This window comes from Cynoglossus semilaevis, chromosome 6 (genome assembly GCF_000523025.1).
Source record: "Cynoglossus semilaevis isolate Cse_v1.0 chromosome 6, Cse_v1.0, whole genome shotgun sequence".
In the NCBI taxonomy this organism is placed as follows: Eukaryota; Metazoa; Chordata; class Actinopteri; order Pleuronectiformes; family Cynoglossidae; genus Cynoglossus; species Cynoglossus semilaevis.
In genome coordinates, this window is record NC_024312.1 from 18,591,802 (window position 1) to 18,603,843 (window position 12,042).

The following is a 12,042-nucleotide window of genomic DNA, read 5'->3' on the forward strand; positions in this document are numbered from 1 at the left end:
TTTTTAGAACTGATTCACAAATAGACAATCTGTGGTTTAAATGCACACTTAGATTACCTATATTTTATACCATTAAAAACTATAGAAGTTTAACTAACAGAACCCAGGCAAAACGTTGGGTTTTTTGTAGATTATGTTGTAATGTCATCTGTGTCAGGGGCGGGGGAGGGGTGGGAGTGTCTTCAGTGTATTACATTTTTTGAAGAGGACTGATCATCATGACCGTTTGAGGGTCATTTCTGTTAGAATAATAATAAAAAAAAAAATACACACATACAATTCCTCAACATTAATTGTAATTTCACCTTTTTGGGCAAAAGTACTTTTTTTTTTTTTTTTAAAAATAGTCACACTGAATATGTAGGCTATTTTTCCTGTGTTTAAGAGAGAAAAAAAAAACAAAGAAAAAAATTAGTGTTGAATTTTCATGGTACGTTTTGTTGAATTTTGTGAATTTTTTCAATAATTTAATTCATGGATGCTTCACCTCGGTTTAGTTTTGGATGCCTCATGTCGAACGATGTTTTACAGTGTCTGTAAATTACGGATGCCAGACAATTCGTCAATTTTCTTTATTATTTTATTTCTTAAAAGTGCCCATGTGTCAAAGTTGGTGTTTTTGATTTTATTTCTTTTTGGTGTGATGTGACCTGGTTTTTTTTCAGCAACACTTGCACAGTGAATCATTTTCGACACACACACACACACACACAACACAGCGCAACATTTCATTGTAAACGTGGGAGCCCCTGAAGGAAGAGATCAATCGAAACACACTTGTATTTCACACAAGAATGGGACAAAGCCTTTTAGTGGGAGGAGTGAAGTCGTGGAGGTTGGACTGGAAGTGTCGCTGCCGGTTGTTGATGTCGAAGGGAAGCTACGGAGGAACTATACTCGTTGATTTAGTAAATGTTTTTATAAAGAATATCCGATCTGCTGCCACCTACAGGTCAATTTAACGTTAAGTCACCTCAGTATAATCACACTTAGAAGAAAACGGAAGACTTAACCAATTATGGAGAAACAACATCGCTCCAGTCCAGCTCTGTTTTTGGACAATCCATTGATCCATTAAACATGAACGTGGTTTTTTTTGTTTTCAGTCTGTGAGAAGTCGCTGCCTTTTTTTTTTAGTAATGATTTCCTTTTGGTCACATTTAAACCAGCAGAGCACTTTCCATTTACAACTTCCACTGGGTCACTTTGAACAACTTGAAGACTGTGTCACATTCTGACGTCCAGCCCGCTGACACTTAACGCAGCCAAGTGGGCGCTCTGCTCTCTTTTTTGTTTGTTTGTTTGTTTTTTAAGACACAAACACAACTACTATTTATAGCCGTCTCTTGCTGACGTCTCAGCCGTACACCGCAGTATACACAGCACATTACTACCACAAAGTCCACCACGATAGTGTTGGTTTACAAAAAAAAAAACAAAAACATTCCATTCTTTCTTGTTTGTTCTTTTCCGCACAGGTGTTTACACTTTTTTATCAGGGTGGTGTTTTGTCTGTTACTACAACCCTGGGTTCCCTAAAAAAACTGCGGTACCTGATGGCGCCTAAAGAGTTGTCAACTCAGGGGTTTTTTTATGTGTGGAAAAGCAAAACATAAACACAAACACACACACACACGTGAGTTATGACACAAATGCACAATCGTCACATTTGGAGATTTTTTTTTTTGTTGTTGTTTTTTTTTAAGTTTTCCTCGAAATACACAAAGTAACAGAAAGGTACCAAATTCAAAACACGGCTCAAGCGACGTGTCACTTTTTGTAAGGAAAACGTTTAAGCACAATCGTGGAAGCCGACAACTTCTTTTGCAGAGCGTTGTGTGTACGTGTGTGGTTACGATCCCCAAAAAAGGTGCAGGTACCACTGATTTCACTTTTTAATATGGGCATGTGCTTTTTACAGTGTGTTTTTTCTATCCAAATGCAATACAATGTTCAAAGTGCCATATATGCGTCTAGAAACTGCCTACACCTCCTTAATTATTAGGCCTTGTTTTAGAGATTGCTGCAAATTTCCTCTTTTTTTTTTTTTTTCCAGTGTCATTAAAGCTTGTCACCTGCTGGTGTCTCCTTCTCTACTCCTCAGTGTGCTTTCTGTTCAAGAATCATCTTGTAGAAGAACAATAAAGTTCCCTATACATTTGAAGGACGAGTGCGAACACGTGTACCTTAGCACTGGGAGAAACCTTTTTTTTTTTTTTTTTCTTCTTCTGCGTTTTAGAAAATAAATTACGTTGGCAGTGTGTCAAAGCGACGAAAAATGATCTGTGAAAGATGAAATGATTTGCGGGTCTGTGCTGATGTTTGCAGTGTATGTTGACATAAATAAAAAGCACAATGTACAGTCCTCATCAGTCTGAAGAAGAACTCCATTCACTTCAGGGGCTTCCATCACAAATCTGGTTCCAGCTCTAACAATCACTTCTTCTCTGCGTGTTCTCAAGTGCTTTATTCGTTTGATCGTGCGCTAACTTTGCATCTATGGCTATTGTCCTGACCCGAACGATAATAGAAAAAAACCTTTCCTGTGTTTCTTTCCTGTCTGATAATCTCTTCAACTTTGTTCATGTTTCAACCATAATTTGGTGGATGTTTTGTCTTGTCTTGATGAAAGCCAAAGTGGGTGCATCTCGATGTGATCTGTATCATACCGACCGTCGTTCCTCTGTTCAGTCAAAATCTTTTTTTTTTTTTAAATACTGGGTGGGATTTGAAGAAAAAAAAAAAAAAGACCTACACAGGCTTTCCAATTTCTACAACTGGTTGTTAATATGTATTTTGTACCAGTGAAGCTTTTTATATTGGAAATTAAAGGAAAAAAAAAATCTATATTGGAAAAAAAATTGTCTGGCCTCTCAATGTGGCCTCACCTTGACCAGGTCTCAAGTTTTGGCCTCTTGGTGGTTTCAAGCAATTTTTTCTTTTTTTTTTTTTAATTTGAATTCTTTTTCAAAAAGATGCCTGGTTTTTGATTTGACTTGGATCTCTGTGTGTTTCCTCCGCTTCCTTCATTAGTTTGTTTTTTCAGTGGTGGGGGGGGTTGGGATCCAATGACTTGTGGTCGGTTTCATGTTGGTATTTGTGCTGTCCACATACTTTATTGGTCATCAGAATTTCAACGACTTGTGTGGATAATTGTCTTAGTTAAAAGAGTTAACTCTGTTTAGTTTTGAGCCTTGCTTTTTACCTGTGTAGACTTTTCCGTTTGATTTTCCCATAGCGGAGTGTGTAGCTGAAAGACTGTGTTATATTTTGGTCGATGTTTGTTCATGTGTGGTGTGTTTCTTTGCCTCTGTCTCCAAATTAAACCATTTCCCCTAATATGGACTGTGCGTCTCGGTGTGGTGTTTGTCCAGTGTTGTAAAGACGTTTTACAAACCACCCCTCCTCCTCCCCCCGTGTGTCATGTCTCGCTAACTTTGTTTCTCTTCGTTGTGCTTTTCTCACTTCTTTCTGGACAGTCGTCGTTTGTTTACTTCTCTAAGAAAGAAACGTGTGGTCATGCAGTACTAGCATTGCTATGCCATGTTTTACCACATAAGGGCAAAAGTAAAAGGGAACCGTAGGTGAATAATCTGCACTGTCTTCTTCAAAACTGATCTATTAATTAGGCTTTTTCAACCAAAACGTGGTTTATACATAGGCAGCTTGATGTTAGAGAATATTGTTTTTAAAATTACTACTTCTGAAAGCCTGAAAGTCTGACGAACTTGACGAGGACCCCGAACATCTTTGAAGTTCGCTAATCAAAGGAAGGCTCCCGAAAAAAAGATGAGAAGAAAGTTTTGTTTGGAGTTCTTTAAGGAAATCAGTAGAGCAAAACTGGCAGTGAAACAAATTAAATATTAACAATAAAAAGAAGTAACGTCAGTAGCGGGTAATTGCACAGAACTTTGAGAAGGATTACCATGACAGCGGTGAATGACTCAGCCCGATGACGGGAAACTAAAAGCGCATGATTTGATCGGATAAGCCAGTGGAACATATGAGTCTTGGAGATAATACCTGTTTTTGGAAGACAAAATGTAGAGTCACATAACCCAAAGAACACTATCCCATAAAGAAATGCAGTTTATTCCTCTTTTTAAACACTTAATCCTTCCCTGGGTCACAGTTGGCTGAAGTCAATCCCAGCAGTCATTGGGTGAGGGCGTGAGAGTTCAAAAACACTTTCTGTACTAACAGAGAGAGGTAGAGTATGTTGTCATTTTTTAAAATCTAAATCTGTGTCTAAGGTGAGCTGACATTCCAAGCAGATGAACCTGTTTTTTTTCTCCCTGTGCTTTGTGTTGTTTAAGGAGATTGTAACACGACTGTTGAGGGACTTCCAGGAAACAGTGAAGGACAGCAGAGACTTATGTCTGAACAGTGGACAAACTGTTAGGTTTGACTTGATTTTGATTCCATTGTCCTTGTTGAGAATAGATAAAATGTGATAAAAGTCACGTTGACCTTGGGCTAGGCTAATGCTAGCGCCTGAACTAAGTACTTCAACATATGTTGATTAGCTGTTGAAGGATTTTAAAAAAAAAGGAATGTGGAAAAACACATCTTGAACTGTTTACTAAAATAAATGCAAATGCTGTATAGTTACAATTTCTTTACATTATTTAATTTCATTTTGATATCTCAGACATACACCATTTATGTGACATGTTTTTCTAAAACTAATCAGCTTGACTTTTCTTTGTGTCCAACGTTCAACTGCTCTGTCTGTTAATTCACGAACATAAGTTTCATGGCTCTTATACTGTAGTTCTAAAATGAAGAGCCAGAAGAATTTCTTTTGCTGCTCGCTGGAGGATCTGCGTCACACTGTGTCATTGAGGATTTAATGGTCAGTGGTAACAGGTATTAGAAAAATGAAATAAATAACGTAGTAATATTATTTTAGCAGTTTAAAATTAGACTACGAATATGTTAACATTTTTGACCCGAAATGTTGACCAAACATTGTAGAATTAATTTACAAAAATGTAAATAAAAATGGTAAACTATTAGCCGTAACATAAATGGTAAGTAAAATATTTTCTTGAATTTGTCCGCAAAGTTAAACAACAAAAAAAAACATGAAACTGAAGCACAAGAATTGTCCAAATGTCGAGAGTTTAACGAAATTACGCCGGGAATTATTAGAAATTACCTTTATTATTTTACATTCAATAACAAACACTAAATACAATGAAACGCCTCGTTTAACGCTATGTTAATTTAAAAAATAATATTTTTTCGAGAAAAAAACACCAGCCAATAGAATTGCCCCGCCGCGTGTCCTCCTCCAGTCACGTGTCACCGGGTGAAAATGGCCGCCGTCCTGTTGGTGTGAGTGGACTGATATACAGGTTCAAAACTTGACAGAAACCATGGCGGCACTCTTTCTGCTGAAGAGATCACTGAGCAGGCTCTCACCAGGAATCAATGGACAGGTGCTCCGCTGTCAGTACCACACCCAGAGAGGTGTGTACGGATACCGACCCAAACAGAGCGACCGGGACCAGCAGGCGGAGAGACAGCGCATCGCTGCACGTTACCAAGGTCAGTATTGGGTTAATAATGACGTGTGACTTGTGGATACAGTGGTATTAGGCGTCCTGGTGACGACGGTTGCAGTGAGCTTGAAGTGGTCAGGTTTAACGTGATGGTCGTAGCGTTGCGGCCGTAGTTATTTGTAAATCATTTGAAAATGGTCCAGCCGGTCAGCCTAGTGTGACATTTTAAAAGGAACCACAAGGGGGCGCTTTCGCATCCCTGTCATTCAGTACCTGCTCTGTATTGATAGAAAACAACCCCCATTCATTCGTGTATTAATTTGAATTAAGTGGCAGCCAAAGTCTATGTAGTAAAATAGTACATGCTGTAAAGTCTGTGATAGTCAATAAATAAAATAACTTTCATTATTCTTTAAGGCATGTGACTTCTTCTTCTCACCAGGTGGGTGTGCTGTACTGCAGTTGTTATGTCAGTTGAGCACACTGGTAATTTTCTTTTCAGTTTATTCATCCATCAATCTATGTAAAACTAGAACGAGTGATAGATAAATATATATATATAAAGATAGTGTGGCCAAAATGTAGATTTAAAAAAAAGATGAACTCGTCCACAGGATCAAAGATGCACAAGGACTGAAATAGTAACACGGTAATAGATTAACATTAGCCAAAAACAAATTATGTTGCCACAGTTTAGGCTCCATAAACCTAATTAATAACAAAAATATTATATAAAAAATACATGACATAACTCAAGGCCAGGTCTGAAATGACTGTTAAATCAATAGTGCTGGATTTAAGTCCGTTGTCTTGTTGTTGTTGTTTGTGTTGATGATGGTGGTGGTGGTGATGGTGGTTTACTTGTGACATTTCCTCCGTGTTTCGTCTTTGCTCAGATCATGCTCTTGCACACGTGGTGGAGACTTACAGAGCACATGGACACAAGGCTGCTAAAATTAACCCCTTGCTGCCTCAGAAACCTGTCATGGACAGTGTTCCAGAGATCAACATGCTGAGCGGCACCATCAGAGGACAACTCAATACATCAGGTACATGGAAAGCTGTATTTGGTTCGAGGCACCACTAATGCATTCATAATAGTTTTTCATCCAGAAATCAGGTGTAGTGACGTGGCACAGAGTGAGTAGGTTTATTTTTATATAGTAAAAAAGTAAAAAAAAAAACAAAACTAAAAGTTCCATGATAGATACATTTTGCAATTTTTTTTAGATAATGAATTGCTTTTGTTGTTTTGTTTCGTTCTCTTCTCAAATATTCCAAAGCCTGACAGTTAGCTGACTAAATTCTTCTATCACAGTCTCCTTGAAAGTTGTCCAAAGCCAACCAAGCACACACAGACCTACATGAGGTCTGTGTGTGCTTGGTTGATGGCGAGTTAATATGTTTTGGTGCAAATAAAATTAACAAAAGCCTCAATGGTAAAGCTAAATCCACAGAGAACTCACTGAGGCCCTCTGACGCCCTCTAGTGGTTTCTGTATAAGCGAGAGAGCCACAGAAATCCAAAGACTCCACAGTTGGCTCCAGTTTCTTCTTTTGACATTTTATGATTTGACATTCTGGCGATGACGGTCCGGAATGCGGTTTGACGTTGAACCACTGGCCTGTAGTTAAAGGACAGGCTTCGTAATCCGATGATTACAGGTTTGAATCTTGGCACTGCCATCACCGCAGCTTGTTGAGCAAACTTCCCACTCCCACAGTGCTGATTGGCTGGTGTTAACCACTGAGGCGTTTATTGATGGGTTAAATGAAGAGAATAGTGACCCCTTGTGGATAATTCAAGAACTGAATCACTAGTAACCAGATCTTTAGATACATAGACATCTGTGTTGTAGCCAGCGGTGGCCGTACACCGGCCGGTTAATAGGTATCATATTTCATCTAGCTAGCCTAGATTGAGCCTCATATTCCGCAGATGTGACTCCTATAAGGCATGTCATCACACGGCACCATTAACAGTTGGTGAGCTCACTGACCGTGACCGTGCTCTGTCAGGAGTGTAACCCTGACTCACATAATGCGTTTTGCTGATGAAGTAGAGCGATGCCTCAGCCTGTTATTATTTCATCAGTCAGTTTTACACTGATCACCTTTGTCAATCATTTTGTCTGTCACTACTTTCAAAATATTACCGATGGTCAAATAAGGTCATACGGCAAATAGGACCCAGATCATTGTTTAATCCTTAAATGTCTCCTAATTAGATATAGAATAAAGTTTCATTTCATTTTTATTTATACAGGTTGTCTCGTGGAGACATGAGGTGTCGTTCTCAAGAGACAGACGCGCGATAATCAAACTACCATTAGTAGCAGAAAAACATGAAAACAAATCAGTGCAGAAAAATCGACACAGTAACATTCATGAAAACAAATCAGTGCAGAAAAATCGTAACATTTGAAGTACTTCTTTGCTCTTCTACTTCTCTACACATTAGTCTCTACTATATTTCGGACTCTGTGTTTATTTCTTCAGGTCTAAGACACTTTGAAAGGACAGAGGCTTCGCTGGAAGAAGTTCAGTCCTACTTGGAAACAACCTACTGCGGCCACCTGTCCGTGGAGACCAGTCAGCTGAGCAGCCAGGAGGAGAGAGAGTGGTTCGCCGACCGCTTCGAGGAGCTCAAGAAGACAAGTTTCTCTCCGGAGGAGAGGAAGCAGCTGGCCAAGGTCATGCTGGAATCTCAGGTAATTGATCAGAAGACGACCTTTAACGTTTTACTGATTTGGCTTCCGTTAAAATCAGAACCAGTATCAGAAAGAACTCCGTTGCCGCTCGGCTCACCTGGCCTTTGTTTTTTTTCTCACGCACGCATGGAGGAATTTGATCACTTTCTAGCTACAAAGTTCTCCACGGTGAAACGTTACGGAGGCGAAGGCGCAGAGAGCATGATGGGATTTTTCTACGAGCTGTTCAACCAGTCCGCCCACAGTGGTGTCACGGACGTAGTCATCGGCATGCCTCACCGAGGCAGACTGAACCTCCTGACAGGCCTGCTCAAGTTCCCACCAGAGGTTTGACACGAACACAGTCTGTCTGAACGAATAGGGACAAATCATGAACACAGTTGAACTAACACACACTAACACACAATGAAACCTGAGGATGAAAAGCACACACTAACACACAATGAAACCTGAGAATGAAAAAAAAAAGATGGAGGGAACCCAGGTATCCAATCACTTTCCTTTGATTTCAGCTCATGTTCCGTAAGATGCGAGGCCTCAGCGAGTTCCATGACAGCTCACCCGCCATTGGGGACGTGCTCTCCCACCTGACCTCCTCAGTGGAGTTGGATTTCGGAGCTGGACACCTTCTCCATGTGACCATGCTGCCCAACCCTTCTCACCTTGAGGCCATTAACCCTGTAGCTCAGGGCAAAACCCGAGCCAGACAGCAGCTCAGGAAGGAGGGAGACTATTCACCTGAAGAACATGCTCAGCCAGGAGACCAAGTCATCTGCCTGCAGGTAGTGGAGCAAGAGAGAGAGAGAGAGATCTCTAAACAATTTTTTAGCCATTGGTGAAGTATTTATAACTTTAAGGCTTCAAAAATAACCTGCAGTTATTTTGGGACTTCTTTGTGCAGTCGATGCGCCTTATCCATCTTTGAACTTGATAATTCTCACCTGCTGATTGTTGACATTCATATTGAATCAGAGACCAAACGTGGAACCAGAATTTGTGTCTTAACTCCCAGTTATTGTCCGATCCTCCGCAGATCCACGGTGACGGCTCTTTCCCCGGGCAGGGGATCGTTCCAGAAACTCTGACTCTCTCAAATCTCCCTCACTACAGGGTGGGTGGGAGCATCCATCTCATTGTGAACAACCAAGTGGGCTACACCACCCCATCCGAGAGGGCGAGATCCTCCTTGTACTGCAGTGATGTTGGTCAGTGATACTCGGTGACACCACCAGTAGTTTTTTTTTTTTTTTTACAGTTCATGTGATCATCATTTCTGCCTCAGGTAATATGATAAACTGCGCTGTGATCCACGTGAACGGTGACGACGCAGAGGAGGTGCTGCGAGCCACGCGGCTGGCGGTGGAGTACCAAAGGCGTTACAGGAAAGACGTCATCCTAGATCTGGTCTGTTACCGTCAGTGGGGCCACAACGAGCTGGACGAGCCTTTCTTCACCAACCCGGCCATGTACAAGATCATCCGGTTAGTTTCATATGTACTGGTGGATGCTCTTATATTATCACCTTTCTTAACCAAACCTGTTATTAGTATTAGTATTCATCCCCAACATTCTAACCGTCGCATCGCTGTTTGGTTGCAGCGCCCGTCAGAGCGTCCCTGACTCCTACTCGAGTCAACTAATCTCCGAGGGTCTTATGACCGAGGCTGAACGCGATGAGATTAAGTCCAAACACTACGGCATGCTGAACGACAAGCTGGCCAACATGACTGTGTACACCCCCCCGCCCACCAACCTGCAGGGGCGTTGGGGAGATCTGGTCGAGCCCCAGGCCAAAGTGACAACCTGGGACACTGGTGTCCCCATCCCTCTGCTGCAGTTTGTGGGAGCCAAGTCTGTTTCCGTCCCTGAGCAAATCCAACTGCACAGTCATCTCGGAAAAACCCACGTGCAGGTATCGACCCTGTTTTAATTCTAAAGCTAAACGGAGCTCCCGTGTCAATGCTGCGGCCAGTTGACTGTGTTTGGCCTCGTTGTAAACTCAGGCTCGGCTTCAGAAGTTAGAAGAAGGGACCAAACTGGACTGGTCCACGGCAGAAGCCTTGGCTTTTGGCTCTCTTCTGTCTCAAGGTCCAGCAGCAGAAACATTCAATTTTCAAGAGTTAGTCTTTTTGTTTTTGGATGATGGATTTGAATAAAATGTTTTTTTCCCTTGCAGGTTTCAACATTCGAATCAGCGGGCAGGACGTCGGCAGAGGCACATTTAGTCAACGTCACGCCATGTTGGTGTGTCAGGAAACCAATGACATGTTCATCCCACTGAACAACATCAGTCCTCAGCAGACCGGTTTCCTGGAGGTAACGCTGCGTGAATAAAAAAAAAACATACTGTCTGCAGGAACAAGAACCAATCACAACAGTGCTCTCGTGCACTTGTGTACAGGTGTGTAACAGTCCTCTGTCCGAGGAGGCGGTGCTCGGATTTGAGTACGGCATGAGCATCGCACAGCCAATGCTGCTTCCCATCTGGGAAGCTCAGTTTGGAGATTTCTTCAACGGAGCTCAGATCATCTTCGATACCTTCATCTCTGGGTGAATCTTCTTTCAGTTCTTAAAGTTGTTTTTTTTTGTTTTTTTTTCTCACATCATTAGGACTTTGTGTGTTTGAATGCCTGTTAACCAATGGGGGAAACTGCGTCCCCAGGTGAAGCTAAGTGGCTGCTGCAGTGTGGCATGGTGATTCTGCTGCCTCACGGCTACGATGGAGCTGGGCCTGAACACTCTTCGTGTCGCATGGAGCGCTTCCTCCAGGTCTGTTGTCTCTCAATGTCGTGTTTGTATATCCATGTCAGAAGGGCTTTCTCTTAACATGGATGTTTGGGAAAACAACGTGCATCAACTGATAATCATAAATTGTAGCCTTGAATTTACTCAGAACGACTTCATCGATGTGAAACCGGAGCCTGTTTAGTTGAACACAATGCTAGCAGGAAGTGATGAAAGACACGCCTTTCAACCTTGTGGCAAAATTCTGAGTGGTTTAGACCTTTATTCTAAGACAACCTTGTGTATTATAAGCTCTCACCCCTCCCTCCCCACCCCCCCCACCAAATCTGTCCTGCAAACCTTAACTTGAACATGCAGTAAATGTAGTAAAGTGTTACTAATAAATCAACATTTTACATCTGACCCTCAACGTCAGTCATGCGCTCGGGTGAATATTACCTGACCCAAGTTCAAAGCGTTAGTGTTCCTCCCTTATCTACATGATGGTCAATAAAATGATTTTTTGTCCTTATTGTGCTTTAAATGGACATAACAGGGAACAGCGCCACCATAGGCCTTCTCTGTATTGCAGTAGTGCAGTATTCAAATGTAAAACCTAAAGTTCAGATCACCTGAGGTTTCGGCTGATTTGAGGAAGTGTGATGTGAGCTTGTTAGTGTGTGTGTGTGTGTGTGAATGTCACACATGGGTAACTCTAACCAATCAGTGAATGTACTGCAGAAACACGTCGGCTTCGACAGGGCGGATGCACAGACTTTGTAATCACGTCTTCTTTCAAGCTCACAGGAAGCCGGTGCAGCGCTGATTCTACAGTTTACTGCAAAACTAAGAGCAATCTATGGACATTATGGTCCTGATTGAGCGGCGGACAAAAGACAGAGGACGTCAGTCCGTTCACATGCTTCCCCTTTATTCAACAACTTATTACTCACCATATTAGGCACACCCTTACCCGACGTGACGTGTAATGTCTTGTCGTCATGCACCGGTGAGCTGTTACCCAGGTGTGATTCTTCTTTGTTTAGACTTGGACCTCACATACATACATATATATATATATATATGTATATGTATATATAT

The 12,042-nt window shown here is 41.5% G+C and overlaps 1 protein-coding gene across 1 annotated transcript in view; it reads left to right on the top strand.

The window, feature by feature from the left end:
• The first annotated feature begins 5,109 nt into the window (after positions 1-5,109).
• Positions 5,110-12,042, top strand: part of dhtkd1 (dehydrogenase E1 and transketolase domain containing 1) — an 11,378-nt gene continuing 4,445 nt past the window's right edge. Inside the window, exons 1-13 of the mRNA XM_025056556.1 lie at positions 5,110-5,553; positions 6,404-6,556; positions 8,006-8,217; positions 8,350-8,544; positions 8,730-8,999; positions 9,251-9,422; positions 9,500-9,698; positions 9,817-10,129; positions 10,221-10,305; positions 10,394-10,533; positions 10,619-10,767; positions 10,878-11,006; positions 11,334-11,351. Of these exons, the coding sequence (XP_024912324.1) occupies positions 5,382-5,553; positions 6,404-6,556; positions 8,006-8,217; positions 8,350-8,544; positions 8,730-8,999; positions 9,251-9,422; positions 9,500-9,698; positions 9,817-10,129; positions 10,221-10,305; positions 10,394-10,533; positions 10,619-10,767; positions 10,878-11,006; positions 11,334-11,351 (2,207 nt within the window). The 5' untranslated portion in view covers positions 5,110-5,381. The remainder of the gene's footprint in view (positions 5,554-6,403; positions 6,557-8,005; positions 8,218-8,349; positions 8,545-8,729; positions 9,000-9,250; positions 9,423-9,499; positions 9,699-9,816; positions 10,130-10,220; positions 10,306-10,393; positions 10,534-10,618; positions 10,768-10,877; positions 11,007-11,333; positions 11,352-12,042) is intronic.